General features: G+C 38.1%; 1 protein-coding gene across 1 annotated transcript in view; it reads left to right on the forward strand.

Moving 5' to 3' along the window:
• Window positions 1–27207, forward strand: part of KIF26B (kinesin family member 26B) — a 290280-nt gene that overhangs the window by 108448 nt on the left and 154625 nt on the right. The window contains exon 4 of the mRNA XM_054397640.1: window positions 3205–3371. Coding sequence (XP_054253615.1) covers window positions 3205–3371 — 167 coding nt within the window. The remainder of the gene's footprint in view (window positions 1–3204; window positions 3372–27207) is intronic.

Here is a 27207-nt window from a genome sequence, read left to right on the forward strand (position 1 = left end):
TCACAGCATGCTGTTTGAACAGCTGACCATCCCCTGTAGTACTTAAGCTGTTGTGTAGGATACATAACAACATAGCAGGACTGGTGAAAAGCCTACATTTGTATCAAAACAATCCCATTCTGCATCTGCCCATAGTATATGCAGTTCCTAAAATGAGTGCATATTATTTCTCTGTTTTAAGGATAGGGTGAAACTCCACAAATACAGATTTTGTAAATGTATTTGATTACTTCCAGTTTCTTTGCATTTTGCTATAAGAAAATGTGACTTAAATACAGACTTTAGAAGATCTCCATCCCCATTTAAAAAAAAGTGTTAACATTCTATTTGCTGACTAAAATCTATTTCCCTCTGAGAGCATAGGTGACAGGGAATGGTTTATATTTATATTTTTCTAAAAGAATCTCATGTCTCTTTGGTAAGCAAGTATTTGATTAGTTTGGAGTGCTTGTGTTTAATAACTAGTTATTCAAACTCATGAACCAAACATCTAACCAGCTTCTGAGGAAGGTCAAGAATAATACCTTTCAGGCACTATCTATAATCAGTTTGAGCCTTTTTATTGCTGTCTTTGCTCTGTACTGTTCAAATTAACAGGACTTGTGGATATAGACAGGGATCATCTGAAAGCCTGTAATCACAGTGTTGTGGTTTCAGGCCCAGCTGCAGCAAGCCCCATGTGGCTGTTCACACAACTTGCCCCTCCTATCCCCTCCCCCATCAGGATGGAAAAAAGTAACTGCAAAACCTTACAAGTTAAGAGAGTTTCACAGAACAATGCAAAGAACAAATGAACAATAGGAATAGCAGCAATAGTAAAAATGTAATATATTGCTTAGCTTATATAAAATGTGATGTGCTAACCCAATGCAGCCCACAATTTGCTGCCAGGCAACTGCCTGAGCCAGCCCCCTCCTTTTAAGTAGTGGGCATGATGTTTATGGTATCAATACCCCACTAGCTGGTTCAGCTTGCTGTCCTGGTTGTGGCCTCTTCCAGCTTCTTGTGAAGAAGATTAACTGCATCCTAGATGAACTCAGGACACGCAGAAATCATTTAGTTACTACTTTTATGCCTATGTCATGATGTATAATTTCTGGGTTTCCCAAATTGTTTTCCAGGTAGCTGAAATGTCTCTCTCAAGCCTCACCACCTTGGAACCTCAGGGAATATGTTAACAGCAACAGAAATGTGCTGCACTGGCTGTGGAAATTGATATTTGGAGCTGCAAATCTTTTTTTTGGCAGAAGATGGGGTGGTTGTGATTGCAACTGAAATTGCAATAAGCCAACTCATTGACTTCTTAACTGCTGTCCAGGTTGCAGTGGAAGTGAGTAGCACTTCCTGGAGACAGTCAGTGCTGACAGTTGATTAGTGATGTGACTCATCCTTGATTTCTGATATCTGAATTGGGTGAACTGAGGCAAGGTTACATTTATATGTGCACTGTGCTCAGAAGGGAATGCTTTTAAAATCCGTTTGCCTAGCAGTTCCTAACGTGATAGATGATTAAACCGGTTTTGGAACAGTTTGAAGGGTTAGGGCAGAATCTTATACTAGTTCATTGCAAATATAAATACCTGACTTAGCAAAGATTATGGAGCATTCGAGGAATTATTGTTTAGTTAATTCAAGTGTATGGGATGCTCTAAATGGACATATGTGGGTTAGCAGAACACTGAAGAACACATGTCTGTTTGCCTGCATACTGGAAATGTAGGGAGGTATCCTGGCAGCCAGCCCAAATTCCTGTATTTTAACAGCACTGTGAGTCAGTTTAAGTCCAGGATTTCAGCTACAGCCTTCTGAGAGCACTTCTCATTCAATGTAGACAGTCTGTAAATCAGAAGGAATCTGTGTGTGACTTAACATGATAGGGGCACTGTCAGCAGTTTCACTGGTTCCTCATAAAATACAGTGTCTAATTTAGCATTCCTGTTCTTGAAGTATTACAACTGATTGGCCTAAAAATATGTAAAATAAGGGCAAACTCTTAGACTGTCTTCTTCACCATAGAAGAATGGGTAATAATTCTCTATAAAAGATGACATAGTTTGGTAGTTGGTCTAAAAAACGTTGCCATATCATGTCTCTCCCTCTTCCAAATACAATAAAACTTCGTAGACTTTGTCTCTAACTGAAATGTTTAACAACTGAAATAAAATCAGAAGTAGAAATAAGAACCACAGGATGATCTCAAGTATTTCTCTGATGTGTCTCACAAAGATACTCTGTTGTATTGTGGTGGTAAGGATAAGCATGAGAACTGAAACTGATCAGATGATAGACTGCATGTTGCAAACTACTTGCAAGTGGAGCAAAGCTATGCCTTGGATGATTGTTAGCAATAATTTGGGACGCTTCTTTTTAGGCATATGTTACAATTTTGTGACATGCCTTGGCGAACATAAGCTATTTGTGCTTGAAATAAGGGAAGGAGGAAAAGGAAGTTGTTAGGACTTGCATGGAGTGCAACAGAGGACATCACATCGTTGTAAATTCATGCAGAAATAATAGTCAAGAAACTGAAATCAACATTTTGAGAAGGTGCTTCAACAGGGCTGACTCAGCTTCCTCTGAACTCAATAAAGATCTTGCAGTTAATTTGAGGAGAGCTGGGTCTAATCTGGTTGAACTCAGTTTCTTTTCCTATATAACTAAAGGCTGAGATGAAGCTTCCTAATGGGAGAAAAAATGTTAAATTATGGGATATTTAAAACCTTTTAAGACAATGAAAGTGAGTGGCAATGATCCCAATTTCCAGAGAGATGGGTCTTCTTCCCATGTTACATGCTGGCTTTTCTGAGGAAAGGCAGACAAAAATACTTAATGTAATAGTGCTCTGTTATTTTATAATCGCAAACTAATGTGTTGGGTGTGGGTTTTTTTTTCTTTTTTAAGTAAATAATAATAGTTTACACATATCAAAGCTGTCTCTCTTGTGCCCTGAGGTAAAACCAAGCAGAGATTATGATTTAACCTTTCATTTCCATATGGATGGAAAGCCATAGACATTACTGACATTTCTAGTGATGGGATAAATTGATGCCATTGCTTTTAATGCAGGCAAGGTTAGATTTGAGTCGAAGTATTGTAGATTAGCATGGCAGAAGCAATAAACTTGTTCACAGAGCCAACAACTTGGATGAGGAGGGGTGAGTGAGCTTGAGCTGGTAACACTTTTGGGTTTTTTTCTGTCTTCAGATATCTCAGCTTATGACAGAGACTAGTCGAGAGGGCCTGACTGAAGCAGCACTGAACCGCTACAATGCAGATAAACCCTCCTTGTACAGCTTCCCTGCTTCCCAGAGCACATACGTTGCCAGTGAAGTATCCACAGGCACCTCAGTGGCAGCATCATTTTTTGCCAGGTAAGAGAGATTTCTCAGATTTTCCCTCTTTTGAAGCATAATTTCTTTTAAAGGAGATGATTCCAGTGAAGAAGAAGGGTTGATAGACTACAACACATGTCAAAATGTGGCTACAGATACAGATCTGTCACAAACTTGCAGGAATTACTATGAAAATGTTTAATACACCTGTATGCATTTGTCTGTTAGATGAGGATGATACTTCTACTCTCTTTACTCTCTGTAAAATATCTCTAATTCTTGATTTGGGTTAAGATGTGATTATGGTCCCAGAATACTACTTGATTTTGTGACTTTTTTTTGGAGCGGTATATCCCTGAATAAGAAGTGCCCATCCAAGTAATTTTCTGAGATAGGCAATTAATTGTAGATCTAACTGGAGGTAGATGGGTCTGTTTGGTGGGCAACCTTCACACTTTATTGAATTTTGCTTCCATCTGGGAAAACTATCAAGATTTCCACTTTCAGATGACAAAGTTAAGGTTTCTGATTTCAATTTTTGTCCGTGTCATGCTATTGAATTGACCTGAGGATCTAAACTCAACCTTGGAATGCTTTCTGTTGAACATGCAACCAGTGTTTAAAAAATGTTGATGAGAGAAAGTTTCAGTAAAAAAATCTTATGGCTGTCTTTGTTAGTAAAAATGGTTTGTTAAATGGACACAGTAGTTAATAAATGAAATATATGTTGTCAACAACAGAAATATTTTTTTGTGCAGAAACATGCTCTTTGCACATAATCTTTTTAGCTCAGTTGAATCCTTATGTAACTGAAAAATAGTGCTTGTCTTTTAATGCATTTCAATAATTAGAAGATTCAATCTGGGAAGAGATGTGGAAGTAAGAAAATAACAAGGGAACAGTCTATTTTTTACAGCACTTCCAATCCAATCTAGTGAGAGATCTGGATTTCAAAACATAGAATGAATTTTTGAGTGAATGCCTCAGGAATATTCAGATTAACTTCCTACCCTTTATAGAGCCAAATGCTAGTAATTCTACATAATTCTATTTTGTTATAAATGTAAATGGAAAATGTATAATGTTGGTGGGCTCTGTAAATCTGGAAAGAAGATTATCCTCTCCTGTTTTTCCTTACAAACATTAAGGATTCCGTATATTGAATCAGTCATGCTACAAGTGAATCATTAAGAGTAGCTGTTTAGAAGGCTCAGTGAACATTGTTTGGTGCAGCTCTGCCATTTTTTCTTTACAGATTTGATGCTGCAATAGCAAATATGAATGATGACAGTGGTCTTGATTTGCTGCCCTTTTCTGTTTAACTGCAGGCAGTTTCAATTAAAATCGCTGAATGTGCTCATATGGTAATGTCTAACCAAAGTACAGATTGGGATTAGCACGTATTTTAGCATGAATTGATTTATGAAGATGGTTTAAGTAATTTGTTCTTCATTGTTTCACTTTTCTATGATGAGAGAATTCATTTACTCTTAATATACTCTGCTGAAATGTAGGAAACTAATTAAATTTGCTCAAAATCCCCAGTGTAAATCACACATTTTAAGTAGAACTCTGTTTGTTTCTCACTGATGGTGTGAATTCTTGGATGTGCTTGGCCCAGCAGAAATCTCATGTTAAGGCTGTTTCTTTTGAAACTGTACTTGGGAAGACAAAAATGCTTGGTTTAGTATGGGATAGTGCATATTGGATTAATATTATTTAACAAAAGTCAGTTTTGTTCAAGATATACAATATGCTGACAGTTCAAACAGCAAATCCAAGTCAGTTGTTCATTGCTTGATCTTTTAGCAAGAAAATTCTCAAGTTGCATTCAAAATGCAGATCTCATTAATTTTTGGTTCATCTCTCATGTGTCTGTGTGTATTTCCATAAAGTTGGGGTAACAACTGTAAGAACCCAGATGTGTGTCTATTATTAAATACAAAGGAGAAGGCAGTGGTTGTCAAACTTGTTAACGTGGCATTCTATTTACCACATTAAACAGACATTCTAATATTCTAAACTTTTTCTTTTTCCAACTGTAATTAGCACCTGGAATAGTGACTACCAGCTGTGACTGTTTTGGGGTTTTTCTTTTAACATATGTAAAATAGAATATTTTCAGTAAGTAAGAAACACAGGGAAACTTGAGCATGTGAAGCTGGAAGTAGAAGAGTAGACAATATTCTTTTGAAATTTGAATAATGTTCCACAGTATTTCACTTCTTGTTCCCTAACAATCAAAGCAAACCTCAGATGAGGCTGAGATATAAGTCATCCATCATCAGGAAGAAAACCCAATTAACTAAAATGCTACAATATGGAGGAAACGTTAATGCATCCATGGGAACTTTTGGTTGTAATAACTTGAGAAACATCAGAAGTGGAAAACTGGGAGCTCATAATTTTTCTGTTCTCAGGCATGACTAGTCCAACAGTGATACTTGACAAAACTAAAGCTGGCGTTGAGCCACGAGAAGTATGTGAAGTCCACAGTGATTCTGTCTTTTGAAAAACCAGGAGACTTATCTGTCTCAATACTGCACTGTTATGTTTCATGATCTATAGCTGACAGCTAAAAGGGATGCAACTTCTGTTAATTGCCATTTGTCGGAATATTGCTGGAAGAGAACTTGTCTTGGAATTCCCATGGGACAGCATGTGATTATTTCAAAGGAACAAACTTTGAAAACTATCCAAAGTGCTCTGCTGGCAGGCTTATGAAAATTAGATGATCCAGGTATGACTAATAAATGGTGATTCTGACATAAAAACTGAATTCAATCAATTTCAATTTTAAATGACAAGCACCAGATTTGCCTTTCTGTTCAGGACTATTACTCATTTTGTCTCAAATACCCTCCAATCCTTGCTTGTCTAGCATCATTTTGCCTCTTACTAGTACACATTTGTGATGAAAATAAATAGTTTAGTTAATGTGAAATGATAAGATTCTTTACACAAAAAGAATAATTTGAAGAGCATTTTAGGATTTTTATATCAGTTAATTGTTGTCTCCTGTTTCAGTCTTTGTCATAAGAGGCATTGCATTCTAAGGTGTACTAGTCTTCTGCCTTGTGTTCTCCCAGCACAAGGTAGGGGTGTACCAGTGCTGATGTTGCACAAGATCTGAGGGAAGGATACTCTGTTGCTTGTTTCCTGCTGTCTCTGAAGCTCTGACAGATCAAGGAGCATTACTCTCAACGCTGTCCCTACCTATGCTGGTTTCTACATGGAGAAAATTTCTGGGACTCTGACTTCACCTTTGGCCTGATTGCTGCATAAATAAACCTATCCTTCTGAACAAAACTTCTCTGTTGTGACAGGGCAGTAGGGTTTTGATAATCACTCAGAGGGTGGTAGCACAGTGCAGGAAGTCAGTCAAAACTTGACCAGAGCCTTTCAGTTGTTCTTACAATACCTAAGGGTTTTTGGGATCTTGGCGCTGTACCCTCTTACAGCAAGCTTGCATTCTTGAAGAGGAAAAACTTCTGTTGCATTAGGACAAAGGAGAAAAATAAAAGTCCATTTTACTTTGGACCTCAAAAAAGGTAAAATTTTTTTGAGAAGGAGATATTTTTAAATGGATGTCTTGAAAGTTGTTTCTTGTTGATGGTCACAAAATGTAACAGTGTATCTTGAACAAAAGCTCTTCTCAGTCTGAAATCTTGATAATAGCCTGATAATCTTGAAAGTAGCCTGAAAAATCTGTTCTAGGGATAATTTTCCATGTCTCTATATAGCTTAAACACTAAGCAAGGCCCACAATGCTACTCTTGTAAATTTAGCACAGTATGTTTTTCAAATGAAATGCAGAAATATCCAGATTTTTAAAAAACTTTCTATTTTGATGTAAAATAAAAATAGAAAATCTTTATGTATAACTGATGCATAGCTGCTTGGCACAGGATAAGCTCTAGTTACAGTTACCTCTAATTCCTGGAAAAACTGCTGGTGAGCCTTTCCTTGTTCATTTGCCATTCCTGTGTGGTTTGGCAGCTGAAGGAGGAGGAGGTAAGGCAGTGCCTTAATGCAAGGGAGTATTGTGAATGTTGTGTTCAAAATTCTGAATTCTCTTTTCCCTTCCATTCCTGAAAATCCTTTTTGAATATTTTTTTAAAATCAGGTACATATTGCATGAACTACAAAGCTTATATGAGAACACTGTAGGAGACTCTTGTTAAAGCTGCTGTGCTCTTTAGATGACTTAGCACTCCAGGGACCCTAGAATCTCATGTCTCACTGTTTTTTGCACACGTGGTTAAACTATCATCTTATCACACAACTTTTGCTGTTTTTCTTTATAGGTGCAGTATTGTGCAGTTTTTGTTGAAACTTAAAGGGTATGGTCTGCACAGTCTTTCCACGTGTGGGAAAAAAATTTAAGGCCCAAAGGGTTAGAACCAGGAGCACCAGGGCTTTTCCTTACAGGCTGTGCATTGTTTTAAAGTAATCATACCATTTTAAGGTCCTGACTTGAATTTTTCAGAGATCACAGAATCACAGAATGGTAGGGGTTGGGAGGGAACCTCTGGAAATAATCTAGTCCAACCTCCCCGATGAAGCAGGTTCACCTGGATCACTTGCATGGGAATATGTCCTGGTGGGTTTTGAAAGCACACAGCCTTTCTGGGCAGTCTGTTCCAGTGATCCATCACCCTCAAAGTGAAGAAATTTTTCGTTATGTTTAGATAGGACATCTTGTGTTCTAGTGTTTGCCCATTGTCCCTCTCCTGTCACTGGCTACCACTGAGAAGAAACTGGCTTCATCCCTTGGCATCTACCTTTATATGTTTAAAAGCATTGATAACCTCTCTGGGGATCTGGGGGAAGTTCACAAAAAATAACTTTTTCTGACATTGTAACAGAGGGTTTGCTGGAACAAGAATAGCAGATGTGGTTCAGTTGAAATATTGAAGAATGGCAGATGTGATTGAGGTTCATGTTGCAGAATGGCAGATCCAACTGCTGTTTCAAGCCTTGCAGTGGTTCCCTGGTTTAGACACTTCCTGAGAAGTCCTCCATGTCAAATCATGGTGACCCCAACATCTCTAAGAGAAAATTATTTTCTGAAAGTTAGGTGAAAATGTGTTTTGGTTTCTTGCTGTGTAAACTATGTGGAACCTAACAGAATTTTCTTTCATTAGCTGAACAAACTAAATGTAACGGTTGACTTGTGGTCAGTCTCAGGTATTTTGAAGAACTATACATAAACAACTCTGATCAGATTTTCTACTCTCTTCCCTCCTCCTTCTCATATACTGCATAAGAAATATGTAAAAATAAGAATGTTAAGATTAAAGGTCCACAGCCTGTCTTTCAGTAGGAATGCTGGCAGCAAGTTTAAAAGGTCTGTAAATAATTTTCACAAATATTTCTACCTTCAAAGCCTGCCTTGAGGCTGACTAGTAGGGGATATTTCAGTCACAATGATCTCGGTCAACCTGAAAGGCCACAGAACAAATATTTAAAATTGGCACCTAGGTTTGAGTGCACAACTTCAGGGGCTGATTGTCATACTTACTTCTATGGAAATGTAGGCAGTCTGTTCACAGTCGCTGTGTTTCTATGCTCTCTCCACTACTGTGAGAGCTCTAAAAGGCTGTTTCTACTTCCTGTTATTGGTGTTACTTTATGTGTAAACACTGATCAAAAGGGAATCTTGACTCTCCTGAAGCCAAAGAGTGGCATTTGGAGCAAAAAGACATTTTGCTACGGTTCGATGTAAATATAGCCTGTCCCTAGCAATAGAGGCAATGATCTTATATGCAATTAAAAAAAAATAAAAATTAGCACTTAGGAGCCACATCTGGACAAAAGTATTTGAACAGTCTGTAATTTTGCATGGTCTCAAATCCAAATCTTAGGTCCCAAACAATTTCAAATTGTGGTTTTTTTTGTTGTTTGTTTGTTTGTTTGTTTGCACATATGTCACAGCTTAAAATACAGATAATGGACCTTGATTTTTAAACAGAATTTTGGGAGTAATCTATGGAGTAATAAAAAGAAATAATCTAAAGTTATCCTTACATTATCACAGAATATTATACATACAGGAGTGTGCCATCTATTTATTCTCAAAGCCATGTAATGGATAAAAAAAAAAGTGAATCCTCCTCATGTTCCTAGTAGCAAAGTAATCCACTTCCTATGTACAGGGGCATTCACCTTTAGTTAATAAATACAGTTTTCTGGACTAGGCATGCTTTAAAAATAAATTAGAACAATCTAAAGTAAATGATTATTATTGAGGAGCAGAGACATTAAAATTCCAGTACGTGAAAGGTATGTTACTTTGATATGATGTCTGTATTGAAATATGCTACACCTGCCTCTGTGAGCTGCACAAGGTGACTGTTTTCTGACATGTATGACCCATGTATGATATCATATGCTTTGTATTGATGGTAATGGCAATCACTGAGTACTGTCATTATTGACATGCTCCTTGAGATTTGGAGTTTCTTCTGTAGCTACCCTTTTACAGTCTAGAGAAATCCTGTGGAAGCTTTTGAGATGTGTTGTTTCTGTGATGCAATTCCCAATTCCATCGTATGAATATCTTGTTCTCTAAAGCAAAGGGCACATAACCATGAAAGTCTTTCTGCTCAAGAGAGTATTTTAAAATGGATATCCTGTCTCCTAAGTATAATTCATTATATGAATGGTTTCTAATATATATTGCCTGAAAACAATTTTAGTTTTTCTGGTTCTTGTGAGAATCTGTGGTGTTTAGTTGCAACTTTTTGTTTCTGTAAATGTGTGAGTACTTTGCATAATTTAAATTTTTACTTTAATGTACACAAGTTTGTTAATTTCCATCTAGAATTCCTTCTCCAGTTAATTGTAATATGATTAGTTACATTCAATTTTTAAATTAATCTGGTAATACAATAAACTTATGTCCAGTTTTCCCTCCTTTTTCCTCCTCTCTCAAATCTTCATCAATAACTAATTATATTACAATGAATAGGGCGAGTAATGCAAGCATCTGCATAATGTCCTTCATGCAACATGCTTTGTAGAAGCTCTGTTATGTAGCCTTTGCCAAGGCAGAAGGAGGTAGCCAAGACGTTTCTGATCTTCAGTAGTTAGCAATGGACTTTGATTTAGCTTAAAGTTTGCTTTCTCTATTTGTACCTTACTGATTATTGTTACTATTACAGAGAGGAAACTTTAGATTTGTAAATGACTGTGTTGCCCCCATTCTTGCTATGATTCTCATGTCTTAGATGTTCTGTACTGACAAATGCTTTGCATTGCTGTGAACAATATTGGGTACTGATGGCATGACACTGAGCACTACTTTAGTGGTTTGCTAAGGAAAGAGGCAATTCTTCATGGATTGGTATTCCTAATTTTCCCAGGTGATTTCAAGCATCCAGTACAAAAGTACCTAGGTGCTTGGAAGCTAAATTTATGGTGCTCTCTATATATTATACACTAAAAAAGAGGTAACTTCTTTTGTACTTTTTGCTACATCTTGTGATTTCCTGCTGGTTTCAACAGACCACAAAAAGAGTCTACTTAAGGGTAGGTTTGGCCTTCTAATTTCTAGGAGGGCTTTTGGGCTGCCAGAGTACATGCTTCACGAACACCTGTTCCTCAGGAAAACTTGAACTGAGGCTATTTCCTTCCCTTGACACTGCCTTTGCCTGCACCTGACATGTATGTTGAAAAATTGCTAGCATATGCAGTAATCCCTCAGCACCTGTTACCAAAGACTCCTGATGTTTAATCTTGCCTTTTACTCTTAGGGCAGTAGAAATAAATATGCTCAGCATTAATCTTTTGGCTTCTAGTATAGTTGTGACAGCCAACTACAGTATAGGCAACCTCATGTTGATTTACTGTTTTGCATATTTCTTGCTTCTTTTAAACGCTGACATGAGAGTTCTGATTTATAGTGTCTCTATCTTGGCTTGTGAAGAGAGAAAGATGAATTGGTGTAGTTTTTCTGTCTATAGTTGAAAATTACATGCACCACTAGTTGTTTTTTTCCCTCTGTTCTTTAACACCATCAAACTAATCTTCACTGAAAGACATCATAAATCCATAGGAGGAAGACTTTCCCCCAAACACCTGGAAGTTCAGAGTGGCAAACTTTTTGTTCTCATTACTGCTTTCCTGTTACAAGAAGTACTGTTACAGTGCTACCCCAGCAGACTTGATTTACCCTGTCTGTACAATTCTTGACTGCCTGCTCAAAGAGTCAGTTCTTTCTTAACCTTGGCACCAATCTTAAACTGCTGAATGGCTTTTCCTTACAATTACCTGTGAAGGCAAACAATTTTCTTTTTCCTTGTTCACAGAATAAAAAACTCCAACAAGAGAATCATAGAATATTTTGGGTTGGAAGGGACCTTGAAGATCATCTAGTTTCAGCCTATTTTTATGTAACCTTAGGCACTACCAAGAGTATAAAATGTATGTGCACTGGTGGTCAGGCATTGGAACAAGCTGCCCAGGCAGGTGGTGGAGTTACCATCCTTGGAGGTGTTCAGAAAATGCACAGATATGGCACTCTGGGACATGGTTTAATGGCAATATTGGTGTTAGGTTAACAGTTGGCTCTTGGAAGTCTTTTCCAATCAATTCTATGATTCTATGACTCACCAGTTCTCATCAAGATCCTTACAGTATCCCATGTTTGCATGTGCAGGTATTGGACAGGAGTTGATTTGCTCCACATTAACCTTGATTCAAGCAACTGCGTTCCTGGGATGGCACCCAGCACTAGTGGTTTGCCACTTCAGTTTCACAAGATCATAGAATCACACAGTGGTTTGGATTGGAAGGGACCTTCAAGATCATCTAGTTCCAACATCCCTGCCATAGGCAGGAATATCTCTAGGCTGCTCAAGGCCTCGCCCTACCTGGCTTGGAGCATGTCTAGGCTTGGAATCTCCACAACTTCTTTGGACAACCTCTTCCTGTACTTTACTACCCTCACCATGAAGAATTTCTTCCTAATGTCTAATCTAAATCTAGGTTCTTCCAGTTTGAAGCCATGACCTGTCATTCTGTCACTATATGGCTTGGTAAAAAGTCCCTCTCCAGCTTTCCTGTAGGCCCCTTTCAAATACTGGAAAGGTGCTATAAGATCTTCCCAGAGCTTCCTTTCCTCCAGGCTGAACAATCCCAACTCTCAGCCTGTATTCTTAGGAGAGGTGCTCCAGCCCTCTGATCATCTTCATGGCCCTCCTCTGGACTTGTGTATTGGTCATCCTCATTTCTTTGAATAACCAGGCTAGAAACTATTGCTGATAATTAGTGAGGCAGTCCTTGGGTTTATTATCCTAATACTCATGAGAGAAAACAGCCAAGCTAGCTACTCTTTTGTGAGAATTACAGCAATAATCTCTGAATCTAAGAAAGAATGATGAATAAGTGAAAACTGGCAATCTAGACAAAGACATAAAATACACTATTAGCAGAAAATCTTTTGTTTCTGAACACCTCTTTATATGCAAAATACAGGGAGAAATCAGTAAGCCTTTCTTCAAAAATTAAAATATGCACAGAGAGAAATTGGATAGCATTGTATCTCTTGTTCAAGCCATCTTGAACAAGCTGTCCAGGATGGAGCATATCAACACTATATCAAAGTTCAAAGTTGCTTATTTCTGCTTTTGCTTTTCATTAGTGAAAGAGGAACAAATCAGTGTGAATCTAAGTTTTCTCATTGCAATAGCTATTGCTTTTCCAGCTTTCTTCTTCCATCATATTTGTCCCTTCCCACAGCATCATTGGCCATTTTATGAAGACAGAACACATTTGGCTATGTGATGTGTAAATATCGGATTAGTTGTTCAAGGTGAAAGACATCTGAGTTACGTCCAGCTATGTATTTCTAAAATATGCAAGCTAGCACTGTTCAGAGATTCCCAAGGGCCACATGGTCTTTAGTTCAGGTCAGACAATTAGCCTTGGACTTCCTGTTTGAGCCTTTACTTTGGTTGTCTCCTTAAGACACTACACAGTGGAATATGTGCTCCAAAACTGGCATTTGTTAGCTCCCAATATTGCGTGTCACAAGTGAAACACAGGCCATTATGAGATAAAGCAAAAGATAGTTTCTTGCATCTTTGAGTTGTAAGAGTTTTTGTTTTACATACTCAGATTCTTGGTGGTGGTTTTTTTTGTTTGTTTGTGGGGCTTTTTGTGTTTTTTTTTTTGTGGTTGGTTGGTTGTTTTTTTTCCTGTCTCTGCATGCTTGAAAGTCAAATGTGGGTTTGCATAATGACAGTTGAGAAGAATAATTCTGGTTCCACAAGTTGAAAGAAACATTTTGTATTATAGATCTCATAAAATAATGTTGAGAACTGGAAGGAATGAGCAATACATGCATCTTCTGAATTAAGTTATGTTTGAGTATGGGACAAGAAGAAAGGAAAACAAAATAAAACTCTGGAAAGGAAATAGAAGTATTTCACTAAGTCATGAAATTCTGTGAGTGTTAGGGAGCTAATGAGTCACTATTTAAGGGTTTAGTGAAACAATCCAGATCTCCAGGAACAATACTGGACAGCACGTTGATCCAGGGCAAAGAGAAAAGACCTGTGATGGGATACAATTTTAAACAAATTAAAAAATTAAATATTGCCAATGAGTTTAGGATTATATAAAACAAGTGTTGGTCATACTGGTTTGAAAATGTTTTTCCTGAGGTGACTACATGTTTAGATAATGAAGTACAACTGATACAATCTATGTGGATTTCACTGAGCTGTTTGTGTTAACGAGCTGTGAATTCTTAATTAATACTTTATAGCAATCTGAAACTAATTGGGAATGCGTAAAATAGACTAAATGAGATGAAATTATGTATTATGTTAAATGACTGCTCCTGTTGGGATTCTCTAGAGAATGCCATAGAGTGACATGCCGTAGAGCACTACCTGGAAAAACATTGTGAAATCTTTCAGGTGGTGGTGGGAAGGCTGTCAATAACAGGTTGCTTAGTTATCTGGATCAAAAATAGGTGTTACAGTGGTGTCAAGTGTAATAGCATAAATCCAATAGTAAAGACAGTAGGCAATGCTTACAGAATAGCAGCCTATGTACTGAGAAGTTCTAGCTGAAAAGGATCTGTGTCTAACAGTTCATTAGCTGTGTATGAGCAAACAGTGGGACACTGTGGCTGGGAGGGCTCATGTGACTCTTGGCTGTCTGTAAGAACATGAACATACGAAGAGAGACAAAAAAGTTACTTTAACTCTGCATTAGGAATGGATAAGGCCACTCTGTCTAGTTTTGATATCCGCAGTCAAAAAAGGGTGCTGAAAAAATAAAGTCTTAGAGAAGAGACACTAAAGATGATTAAAAGTTTGGAAAGCATGCCTTCCAACAGCTTGACTTTAGTTTATCAAACAGATTTAGAAAGACTTGTGTTGGCAGTGTGCAGGGAACCTCTGCAGGGAACAGAAACATGATACTAGAGGACTCCAGTCTAGCAGACAAAAGCACATCAAGTTGCAATGGCAGGAAGCTGAATCTAGACAAACTCAGAATTGTAATGAAATATGCATGTTTAGGAAGCATGTTTAGGAAAGGGTAGAGTAGTGACCTACTGAAATGAACAATACTATCAGAGAGTTCTATTTTAGGGTCTGTTTTTTAAATTAAACAAGTTTGGGGTGATTTAAGAGATTTAACACAGGGAAGATCCATTGCTTTTGCTATGCAGGAAGTTACATTAAAGAGTCATAGCTTAATCTGGGAAGACATGCTTATATGTGAAGTTGCAGCAAGAAGAAATAGCATTTCTCCTCTTTCAGAGAGCAGTACTTTAAAAAAGTACAAGAAAAAATTGCCATGAAGAAATGAGTAAAAACTATTAATTTTCTTAATTTATGTGTGAGTGATTAATCCTTAACTTGATCAATATTTTTTTTTTTAAACCTCCAGTATCAGGAATTTTCATTTTTGCCTTTTTATGAAAAAAGATGTTGGAATCTTTGTTTTTTGTTTTTTGGTTTTTTTTTTTTTTTTCCCATAGCTTCTCAGGGCACACATCTGATATAGTGGTGCATGGTTTTCTGGTTCTTTTGAGATGCCATCAATTTCTTGTCTGTTTCAGTCAGTACATCAAGATATGTCATAAAACCCCAAAAAGCCTTCCTAAAGCTATAAATGCTGTACTTTTTTGTCTCTTAGGTTGAGGAAATCAGTTGGCAAAGGTGTGATGGGTGTTGCTGACACAAGTAGATCAGTAAAAACCCTATGACTGGAAAAAAGCATATCCTAATATTCTGACGTATAAACGAAGATGAGAATTTAGCAGCCAAAGCTGAAATAAAAAACATATTGTGTTTGAAGCAAAAAGCTTTGGGGCAAGTGTTTCTGCTTTAAAGTTACTGAGTTAATAAAACCAATGGAAAAAAAACCTCCAGCTGTTACAATTGATGGCTCCTAAAACTTTGAGTAAAGTCCTTCAGGAGTTTTGTTTGTTTGTTTGTGGGGGTTTTTTTTGTTGTCTTTTTGGGGGGGAGGGAGGGTGTTCATTTTTTTTATAAGGAGAGACTATTTTTTGTATGTGTAGTTATGGTAGCATCTGGTTTTCATCTCTGGACATTCAGAGAATACACAGACACCAAGATGCTGTCTGCTGCAGAGTAGCTCTACAACACAGATTAATGCTTAAGACAAGTGTTTGATATGTCGTAATTATCTGCAAGCTGGAAAGATGTTGGAGTTTGCTCAGAGGAGGCAGAATCTGAATCAGTGCAGCCCTTGCAGAAAATTTCCTTTGTTCACCTGTGAAGAGTGAACTGATACGCTAGCAACACCTGCGTCAATACGATTAATTGGTCAGACAAAGTAAGCAAGGCATACTTCAGGCAAGAGGAGTCAGCAAGTTTCCAGAGTGGGTCCAAGTAGTGGGAGCAGTAAACTAATTGTCAACAAATTTGAGCAGGAAATGTAAAGGGCCTTTTAGGAATATTCACTTTGGGTTTAGTAACTGTTGAGTGACAAAAGAAAGCAGAATGTCTCAGTTATTTCTGGCTCGTCTGATTTTGTCATTCTAATTCAAGAGCACCGAGATGGGATTGATTCAGGAGCCTGGGACTGTTTTTCAAAAATTACCAGAGTGCTTATAGGCTTAAGTAACAGTGACTACCACTGAAACTGAGATCCCTGCACATCTAGGCAACTTCTGAAATTGTACCTGTGAAGTGATTACAAACTTTTCCAGTATTTGCATGAGGCTGTCTTCTGATTTAGATTTATCTCCAGTTATGCTGTAAAGAACTATTCTTTAATTGTGAAAATTAATTCCTAACAAACAACTATACATAACCCCAAACACATTGCACAGTATGTTAGCTTCAAGGGACAATATCCTAAATGAAAACAGATCCTTTTTTTTTTCCTTTTTGCCAGCTCTTTGTTTAGCAGTATGGCAATTGCACATACACATCCCAGATGTTCACGGAACAAAATTCCTCTTTAATTTACAGCAGAATATTGTTTTATCCCTTACTGGCTTTGTATTTTTTCAAACACGCAAATGTTTAAAGCCTTATATTTCAATATAGTACATTAGTATCTTGCATGCCTCTTAAAAGCTAATGTTTAAAATCACAGAATAATTCAGACAGGAAGAAAGACTTGGAGGTCATTAGTCCAACTCCTTGCCCAAAGCATGTCCAGTTACATCAGGTATCTTAGAGCCATGTTGCATGGAACTTTTAATATCTCTGGATGGATTTTCTACAACTTCTGAGTCCCTGTTCCAGTGGTTGGCTATGGGAAAAAAAGTAATCAAATTATACATAGAGAAATTTTATTTCCCATGTTGCAGTTTGTATCTTTTTATCTTTCCTCCTCTCCCTATGCATCTCCAAGAGTGAGTTTGTCCTATTTAAATCCTCTCATTAGTTGAAGATATCAGTAAGAACTTTCCTTCACCTGCTCAAGGCTAAGTAAATTAATTTGTCTCTGCATCTCCTCATGTATCATATGTTCCATATCTTGACAATCCTGGATGTTCATCTGAGAGACAAAGAGATAATTTTCTCACTGGAGAGAAGATCATTCAGTAAGATACTGTTCTAGAAGTATAAACTGCTTATGTAGGAAATCTGACTATTGTGCAATTCAGCTTTTGCTCAGACTGGTATTAGAGACCACACTCAAAATCTGAACTTTAAGATTCAGGTTTTGATCTCTGAAGCTGACTCTATTTTCCATTGCTTTTGCTTAAGTGATACATAATCAGGAGAGACTGAACTGATTATATATTTGGTATATTTTAGATGTAACTTCTATGGCTAGTTTTTTCTCTCCTCTTCTCTTAGTGAATATGGGTAATACTGTGGAACATCTATGGCGGTTTATTCATATTTGTTTGGCAAAATCTCTGGCTGGGAGTCAAATGGCATTGACAGACTCAGCCTCTGTTTCCTATATTCAAGTACTATTAAATATTGATATTTTGTAGAAAAAAGGCATTGTTGTCAGTTGTGCTATCTGGGCACCAGATGATTGTGTAGGCTGCAAAAAGATTTTTTCCCTGCAGAACTTTTTCATATGGGCTGCTGCTGTGGGCTAAGAGGGATCAAGGCTCAGTCAATACCAAGGTCTTGTCAGGTGCTGCAAGGATGGGGGATTCCACATTGGGAGGGTGATAGGGTAGGACTGGGCAGCCAGTTCCTGTCCCACCACCCAGCCAGGAACAACCAAAGGACACCAAGGCAGCCCTGTGCATTGTCTCCTCCATGGGGACAGACTGAGGATAGTCTGGGATGTGGGCTTATGAGGATACCCTGCTCAGCAGGGCCCAGGGCAGGACAGGGCTGCGGAAGCTGGATGCGGGCCTTCCGGGGGCAGTGATTGATGGCCCCAGGCATTGGCAGGATGTCTTGCACCGTGGGTAAGTGAGGGGGGCTCCGAGGGGGATAGGCAGGACCTCTAAGGCCTGTGGGTGCCCTCGGGGCACTGACAGACCTAGAGCTGTGGCTGGGGTTAGAAGGGCAAAGTCCAAACATGCAGTGTATGTCTGGAAAAGAGGTGTGAAACAACAGTGCAAGCTGTGAAAAGGTTTCTTCCCTGTGACGCTGCACAGTGCTGGGACAGCTAAAGCTTAGCCAAGGTTTAGGATTAGGGTTAAAAGGCAAAAGCTCTGAGCTGCATCTGACATGGGGCTGAAAAGGAGCTGCAAAATCATGGACAAGTCTGCAAAAATATTTGCCCATCAGTGATTTGCAGAGAATTCAGCTGAGGAGCTGGTTAATGCAGGGGAGGAATTGCTGCATTGCCTGCAAAATTTACCAGATGGTAAGCATCTACCAGATTCTCCCAATCCTGTGTCTGTAGCATGAGAAGCAGGCCAATTAATTAGACTTGTCTGAACTGTAAATTTTGAACTGCTTATTTTGTTTAGAACTCTCTCTTTTTTTTTTTTTTTTACTGGAACTAGTATAATTTCAAACTTTGACTCTCACTGTGAAGGTTCAGCAAAGATGAATGCAGAGTAACATTCATCTCCATGCACCTTACTGCATTGGCTACTGACAAGTACTGCTTTAATTTTCTTACTGCTTCAGCTACTAGTGAAAGAGGGAATAGAGAAGTCAGGAAACTCAGCCCAGTCACAATTCATCTTGCACATAAGCCACCGGGAAAGCACATACTAATTATGTTTTTTAAGTTGAACATTTCCTCTGTGTGTGTTTGCAAACAGTGAATTCCTTCCACACCTGCATATTTGGAGACAGGAAGATGATATTGGAGCATGCACACACATACTTGTCTGTAAATTGATTTTGGACTTTTCTCAGTATGTGTATCAGAATAGGAGATTGTTTAGCTTGCCCAAGGAGTGTTTCTTAAATAACTGGATCTGCTTAGTTTTACACAACACCTCTGGCTTGGCAAACACAGGAAAATAAATGTAAAGTGATACAGAAGAAAATACACTCTGCTCGCCAGTGTTCACAAAGTATCCCTGCTTACCCTTAGTTGTCGTCTTCTCTGCTTTGGGGAGGCTGCTGTTTCCTGGTGCTTGCTTTTACATCCTTATGAACTCCCAACTCTTCAGACAGTGATCCACCTTGAGCTGGAATTTTATTCTGAACAATAGTTGGCATAATGTTATTTAGAATTTCTCTGTGAAGAGAAAAATTCTTCTTCTTTTCATATTGCTTCAAAGTTGATATTGCAGCACCTGCTGAACTGTATTTGTGCTGTTGAGACCTGACTGATACTGTTGTCAGTCTATGCCCTGGTTTCTTAGAAAGTAAAGGAATGCAGTGCTCTCCCAGGCCCCTGGTCATAGATGCTAGTGCAAAGGGCTGAGACAGCTGGAGAGATGAACTGCTGGGTTAGGAAGAGTTGCCTGGCCTTGTAGTCAGGTGAATCAGCAGAGCAGCTGTACTCCGTTGTGTGAGAACTAGAGTCTGGTATCCTGCAATGCATATATTCTCTGGAAATGTGGAAGAGATGTTCTGATTCTCACTTCCTTCCTACCAGGGAGGATAACAGCCCCTGAAAAAATTGTAGTCTTGTGGCCATGATATTGCTTCTATTTGACCAAAAAATCTGGTAGAAGAACGAAGTGTGGTTAAGTAAAAGAGAGCTTTAAAAGCCCTTAAGAGGACGCAGAGGATGTGGTATTTTGTTTTGTGTATAAATATGTGTATAAATAAATTAAAAAAAAATATATATACACACACACACATAGAAAAACTAAGTCTTGGGAATTCAAGGGCAAAAGAGCTCTTTAGTCTCCAACTCCTTCCTCTATGCTTTGATAGACAGAAAGTTAATTTTATTTCCCTTTCACTAGGCTGACTTGAAGTTCATAGTGTTTGTGATGATATGGCTAAGGGCGTTTCATTAGAACCCAATAGAAATGTCTAACAGATTGATCTTTTCTGATTGGCGTCATACTCCCATTACATAAATCATTTTCTGAAGAGGATTACCCACCTCTGAAGGTTTTCTATGGCCTGTGGGGATTCTTCAGCCTTTTGTGGTTCCCCAGTCATTTCTCCCAACTCATCTTTCTATGCACTTCTGCTCTTCTGTTACCGTTTCTTGGCTATTCCTCCATTGGTATTTACTTCCCTGTGGCTCTTAGTTCATGAACTTTAGAACACTGAAAATCAAGTTTTGCTCTGTAATCATGTTCATTCTTGTCCTTCATCTTCTCCAGATGTTTTTGCCCTGGTTTGGCTCTATACATTCCCTTTCATTGTGCTGTTGAAATTTTGGGCGCTGTTGAACAACCAACTTTAAGAATAGCTTTCCAGCCACACTAAGTAATTTTTTTTAACCTGTGATTTTGTTTATAGCACTGTACTACAAATGATTGTTTCAGCAAAGCTGAAAGGGGCAAGAGATTGCAATGTGACTAAAATCATAATCTTGTATGAGAGGAGTGTTGTCTCTTAATTTATGCTCTTGCACCGCTTGTGGTATGATGGTGAAGAGGTAGCACATGCCAAAAACAAGTATTGTTTCATAAAAGAAACACAAACATACGAGTGGGTATTTGTATGTCTCAAAACTTAAATGCTACTTGTTTAAGTACTGAAGTGTAATAAAAAAATTACTTGGTTGTTAAATTGTTGATGCAAGCTGCACTAGAAAGGATGTTAGCCAATTGCCAAACTTCAGTTTAATATTTAGGTTTGTCAGCATCATCAAGTAACTGATATTTGAATCCCACCATACATGGTAATTTGCATATTCATACAGAAAAGTTGCCTTGACTGTGCTTGTTCAAAATAAGTGGTAAACCAATGTAAGCAATAGAAGAGAACTGGTGCTTTCACTCATGTTTAAATTCTTATGAGCTTGCAAATTATGACTAGCAAGCAACTCTCTAAATGATGGCTGGTGAGAAAGAACACTGAACTAGGACCTTTATATAAATGTTCATGGAGCTTATTGAATTAGTCATCACAAATAGTATGTGTGCCAAATATTGAGTTGAATTCATAAGTGAAGGCAGTATAACCCTGATGGTTGTTAAAAAAGCAATATTTTTAATTTTTCTTGTGATATGCCTAGGTAGCCACAGAGTGTTCAGAGAGGTACTTAGTGCTCTGTGGGATCAGTTTAGCACCAGAAAGTAGTCTTTTGCTTCCTTTTCTCCCCCTCCTCCCCAAATTCAATAGCTAAAGCCTGCTAAAGAGGAAGATAACCATATATATGGCAATGACGTCCTTCAGGCCAAATTGTGCATGTGCTCAGTATTCTGGTGGAATTCTTTCTGCAGGTATGAGGCTGGGAAACAGCAATGCAGGTTGTGCCTTCAGGTCCTCATGGACATCAGAGCACTTCAGGTACTCTGCAGGCTGGCAGGAATTTACTCCACTTTGCCTTGGTGAGGCATACTTGCCTATTCCTCATGTGCTATAAGGATTCTCACTCCAGTGTTTCATCTTCCCTATAGCTCTGTCTACCCAGCAGCCATTCCTTCAAGAAGCTCTCTCCTCTGCCAGATGGGTTTGAGTTGCTTTGTCAGCAATGAACAATGAGCTTAAAAGTAGATGGTGTTTGGTTTTGACATGCAGCTTTTGCAATGTAGTTCTTTGCAGCTTTTTTTCAAACTTCTCTCCCGTTTTGAAAGCACACTGTAGCTCTTGGAGAGCCAGTTAGGCACCCTGTAAAACGGAGCAGCATATTGAAATCAATAAAGATTATTTAATAAAGAGTTTAAAGAAGGCAATATAATTAATGCCAATCGACACGAACGTATGGAAAATAGCTCTTGTCAAAATGACTTGTAATCTCATCAAAAAGAAATATCAAGTACAGTTGATTAAATATAATTGCATTTATGTGAAATTTGATAGTCGAGGACTCTTAAGTCTACTGGGTGTCTAAAGAGAGGCAATGATGTCTAGGAAATAAAGGCCCAGATTTGAAATAAGCCTTTACTATGAGGACAGTTAACCATTTCAGATAGAAGACTGGTAAGAGCTTATTAATGTTGCTTTCTATAAATGGGTAATTCAGATCTGTGGCTTGTTGTATAAGACAGCAACCATGATGATAATGGTGTTTTTTTCTGCATATATAAAATCATAGAATGCACTTCAAAAATGCCTTTTAATTACACAGATTCTCAGTTGTATAGGTCTTACTCTTCCATCTATGGTGATCCATAGTGCATGGTATTTGGTTATTTGACTTTTGTTCTTTTTGGGTGATGTTATTTGTATAGAAAGTTTCTGCTGAACAGGGACAAGTGGCATACCAGTTGCACTAAAAATATAAACGATTGTAAATCTAAGTATTTGATTATTGACACCTTTTATTTGCATTAAATAGTATCTTCTTCTACTAATGCATCATTTAAGTCTGTGGAAAGACACTGGACTAAGACATGGTGGTCAAGCTTTGTTGCTTTGAGAACAGCTATAAGAAGTATTTTGCCTTAAGATAGAGTGAAATTGAGCTTGGAAGGGCTTCAGAGATTCCTTTAGGACACAATTCCTTCCTTTCTATGCCATTATTCTAAGTCAGATTTATAAGCTACTCCTGAGTAACTTCCAACATCATGTTTTAATATCCCTTAAGCATTTGAGTTGCACTGACTAAGACAAAGGGGATAAGTAGGCAATAATTCCTTTCTTCCACATTCCTCTCTAATTCTTGTCTACCTGGTTTGGTACAAAAGTAATTTCTGATGAAAAGTTTGTGTTTTGTGGGTGCAGGTTTTGTTTTGATTATTTTTTTTTCCAGTGGAGTTTTGTGCTTGGTTTTGATTTTGTGCTGGGTTTTGTTTAAAAAAACGTTTCCCAGCAGAAGTCTCCTGTAATGAATCCTGACTTTGCATCAGTGTGAAGCTAGTTGGATGCCCTGCCAAAAGCAAACCCAGCATAAGTCCCACACAGCACAACTTCTGGGTGGAAATGTTGATCTCCTTGAAGATAGGAAGGCTCTGTAAAGAGATTTGGACAGGCCAAATCTATGGACTGAGGTCAATCGTATGCAGTTTAACAAGGCCAAGTTCCACATTCTGCACTTGGGTCACAACAACCCCGTGCAATGCTACAGGCTGCCCAGCAGAAAAGGACCTGTGGGTGCTGTTTGATAGCTGGCTGATCATCAGCCAGCAGTGTGCTCAGGTGGCCAAGAAGGCAAACAGCATCCTGGCATAGTGTGGCTAGCAGGAGTAGGGAAGTGGTTGTGCCCCTGTACTGAGCACTTGTGAGGCTGTACCTCAAATACTGTGTTCAGTTTTGGGCCCCTCACTACAAGAAGGACATTGAGTTGCTGGAGTGTGTTGACACAAAGGAAATGAAGCTGGTGAAGTGTAAGGAGAACAGGTCTCACAAGGAGTGCTTGAAGGAAATGGAATTGTTTATTCTGGAGAAGAGGCTGAGTGAAGGCCTAATCAACAATGGAGGGAAGGGAAGCAGTTGCAACAGCTATTGAGAGAGCAGCAGGAATGCTTCAGTGTCCTGATCAGCTGGATAAAGTGGAACAGTCTCATAAGAGTGAAGCTCTTAAAAAGGCTTCAGTAAAAGCTTGACTCACAGCACAACACACCAGAAGGATATTTTACAGTGTTTCAGAACTGTGGGTAGTTTGTTTTAGAACATTTTCAATTGCTAATCAAAACTTCTAGTTGCCTTATTAAAAATCTTTATAAATCTGTGTTAAACCAGGACCATGGGAATACAGAATGAGATTTGTTTCTTTTATAAATTAATTTCAAAGGGAGATATTAGGAGAAAGTTTATCCAGATGTTTCAATAGAACGCCTGGTATGTGCAGATTCACAAAGACAACTGCATGAAAGAATGCTGTACGGAGGTGGGTGTTGATCTCTTCTTCCTAGTATGAAGTGATAGAATGAGAGGAAATGGCCTCAGGTTGCACTAGTGGAGATTTAGCTTGGATATTAGGAAAAGTTTCTTTACTGAAAGAGTAGCCAGGCATTAGAATAGGCTCCCCAGGGAGGTGGTCCCTGTCTGTCCCTGTCCCTGGAGGCACTTAAAAAATGGGTAGACATGGCAATTTGGAACATGGTTCAATGGGCATGCTAGTGTTAGGTTGATGGTTGAACTCGATGATCTCATAGGTATTTTCCAACCAAAACAAATCTGTGATTCTATAATTCTATAATAAAAAACTGACTGGGAACTATACAAATTGCAGATTGTCTTAGTGTGGCAAGAGGAATCCGAAATGCAAACTAGTATTTCAAAATGCAAATTGCTAGGCTTGCTTCTTTGTTTTGCTTGATATGATTGTCTTTGACTTAAAAGTTCTGAGGAAGGGCAGTCAGCTGCATGCATGCTCTGCTCTGCACTCTGTCTTTTAGGATGCTCAGTACCTCAGTGCTACACCACTCAGGATAGTGGGGAGTTATTTTTTTGTGACCTGCCCCCTGTTGTGATGATAAATATGGCTTCTACTCATCTGTAATATAAACAACTTCATTCAAAGTTTCAGAGAGAAAATTATGTCTTTTCCTGTCAAATAGTTCATCAGTTTTGAATCTAGAAATGGTGCAAAGCCTTTCCTCTTTTCTGCTTTTAATAAATCTAATACTTCAGAAGTATCCAGCCTAAGTTTTACAAGACTCTTATGCTCCTCTCATTGCCAAATGTGGTTCCCCCTTTGCCTTCCTCTAGTCCCTGCTTGCGTTATCCAGTTGGCAGAATGCCTTCTGCAAGGACCTCAGCAGAAGTGAACGAGGGGCCTGCTGGTACGTCAGAGCATTTCTTACTCTGTGCTGTATGTGGAATTGAGACCAAAGTGGAAGTCAGTTATAAATTAATAATAATTAGCAGATGAAATCTTACTCCATTTTGATGTTGATGGGAGTTTTGCCATCAACTTCACTGGTCAAATTTTGACCTAATGAGAGCAAATCTGTTTGCCTGTTATTTCTTAATCTGTGAGAAGATGATTACTACAAAAGGGTACCATGGCCAAAAAAGGTGACATTGGCATCTAACTGCAGAAAGGTGGTGTAAAATGTAGGTTATCATTATGGCTTGTTCACCATGCTGTGGATTCTGCAGCTGGAACTGATGAGGAGCTAATGGAACAATTAAGTCTTTTTGTGGTATTACCTCAGTTCTCATGCCAAACTGCATGTGTGTCTCTCTGCTAAATTTTATACTTGTCTCACTTTATTGCCATCATTGCCTTGGTATTAAAGGACCTCATGTAAAAACATACTTTTTTAAAAAGGATGTGAAATGTGCAAGTTAGTAAAATAAGTTCTGAGACTTTTTTATTTCTTTGCTAACACCTTAGTTGCCAATACTGTATCTGTGTCTTTTTAAATGGAGATAATTAAAATAACCAGTCATCACCTCGGAACTGGTCATGGATTCAATTTTAATCTTCTTTCATCATCATAAATCTTCTTGTTAGTGTTTCCCCAAAAAAATCAAGAAAATGGATACTTGTGTTGTAAAAGGCTTTTTCTTTCAAATGTATCTGTGAACAGAATTGTACGTTTGGAATAAATGTGCAGTTTCTACAATGGTATTCTGTCCTTGTCTCCAAAAGAAAGAAATCAAAATGTTCCATCTGGGCTCTGCACTTCAAGAATTGCAATAAAAATTTATGTTGCTCTAACCTCAATCTGACAGGTAAATATGCTGTGTAGCCCTTCTAAAGCTATTTCTTTTAATCTCTTGGTAGTGTATTCATGTAGAGATATTTCTGACAGCTGTATGAGCTGCATTTTTTAGAAAATATGAACTTAAAAAAAACAGACAACCAAAACACATTGTAGTTTGTTTTCATAGGTAACTTTAGTATGGAAATGTTTTCTTCATAAAGAGAGATATTACTAGGTTTAGTATTTCTGTTTGATCATTTTTATTTTTGTTTGAAGTTTTTTTAATCACTTCAAAATTGAGGCTCTACACCTCAGATATCAGGGTAATTAAACCGGGACAAAATTTGAAACAGATTTCATTTCTCTCTGCATGGTATACTAATGCAAGCACAGACATTTTCAGAGATAATTTATCATCCTGGAGTTCTGATCATCAGAGTGAAGACGCTGATTCAGTAATTTTAGAATCTCATAGTTTGTAAATGGCAGAACAACCTTTACCACTGCAGCCCACCCAGTATGTTCAGGCATTACTTCTGGTCTTTGACCTGAATGAGCGTCACTTCAGAAGCATGAAACCTCCAGCAGTGAAATATGCTCAAGTTAATGTATTGGTGTACATGCTTATGCTGTGTCAACAAATGCGTTTTGCTTCTGTGAAAAGTGAGTGAATGTCTGTTTACTTGTTAGAGTAAATTCAGAATTTTTAACTGAACAAAGTAACCAATCATTTTTGACAGTGCACGGACAGGTGTTGGAGTAATCCAGTTCCCACTGAAAACAGTAACTCTAGTATGATGGAGGCTGGGTCAAGTTCTTTGTAAGGTATCTGATAGTTGTTAGGTGGTACTTATTGCTTTTAAATTAGCATCAACAGATACTTCTTCCTTCTGTTTTAACTTATGTGGAATAAGTCCTTTTTTACTTGCAGAGAAAGGAGGCTTTACTTTTGCAGAAACTCTCTGAGTCTGTAGCTGATAATTAACTGCCAGACAAGTTAGTTTAGATAATAACAGAAGAAGAATTTGCACTCATTAACTCCATATTCCCATTAAAATAAAATTTATTTCCTCTCTCACTTTTTGGCATTTGGGTTATAAATTTGACACAGTGTCATGGGCTACTGACAGTCACCTGAGTGCATCTTGCTCTAAATAAATGATACTGAACAGCATTAGGCAGGCCTCATTCCTTTCCTGAGATAATTTTAATTAAATTTCAATTGACATTAAACAAAAAAAGAAAAGAATATAGTTAAAATTGGTAAGAGGTATTTCAGTTAACATAATCTGTCAGTAGGGAAAAGAGAACATCAGTCTGGCACCATTT

This window comes from Indicator indicator, chromosome 2, assembly GCF_027791375.1.
Source record: "Indicator indicator isolate 239-I01 chromosome 2, UM_Iind_1.1, whole genome shotgun sequence".
Taxonomy (NCBI): domain Eukaryota; kingdom Metazoa; phylum Chordata; class Aves; order Piciformes; family Indicatoridae; genus Indicator; species Indicator indicator.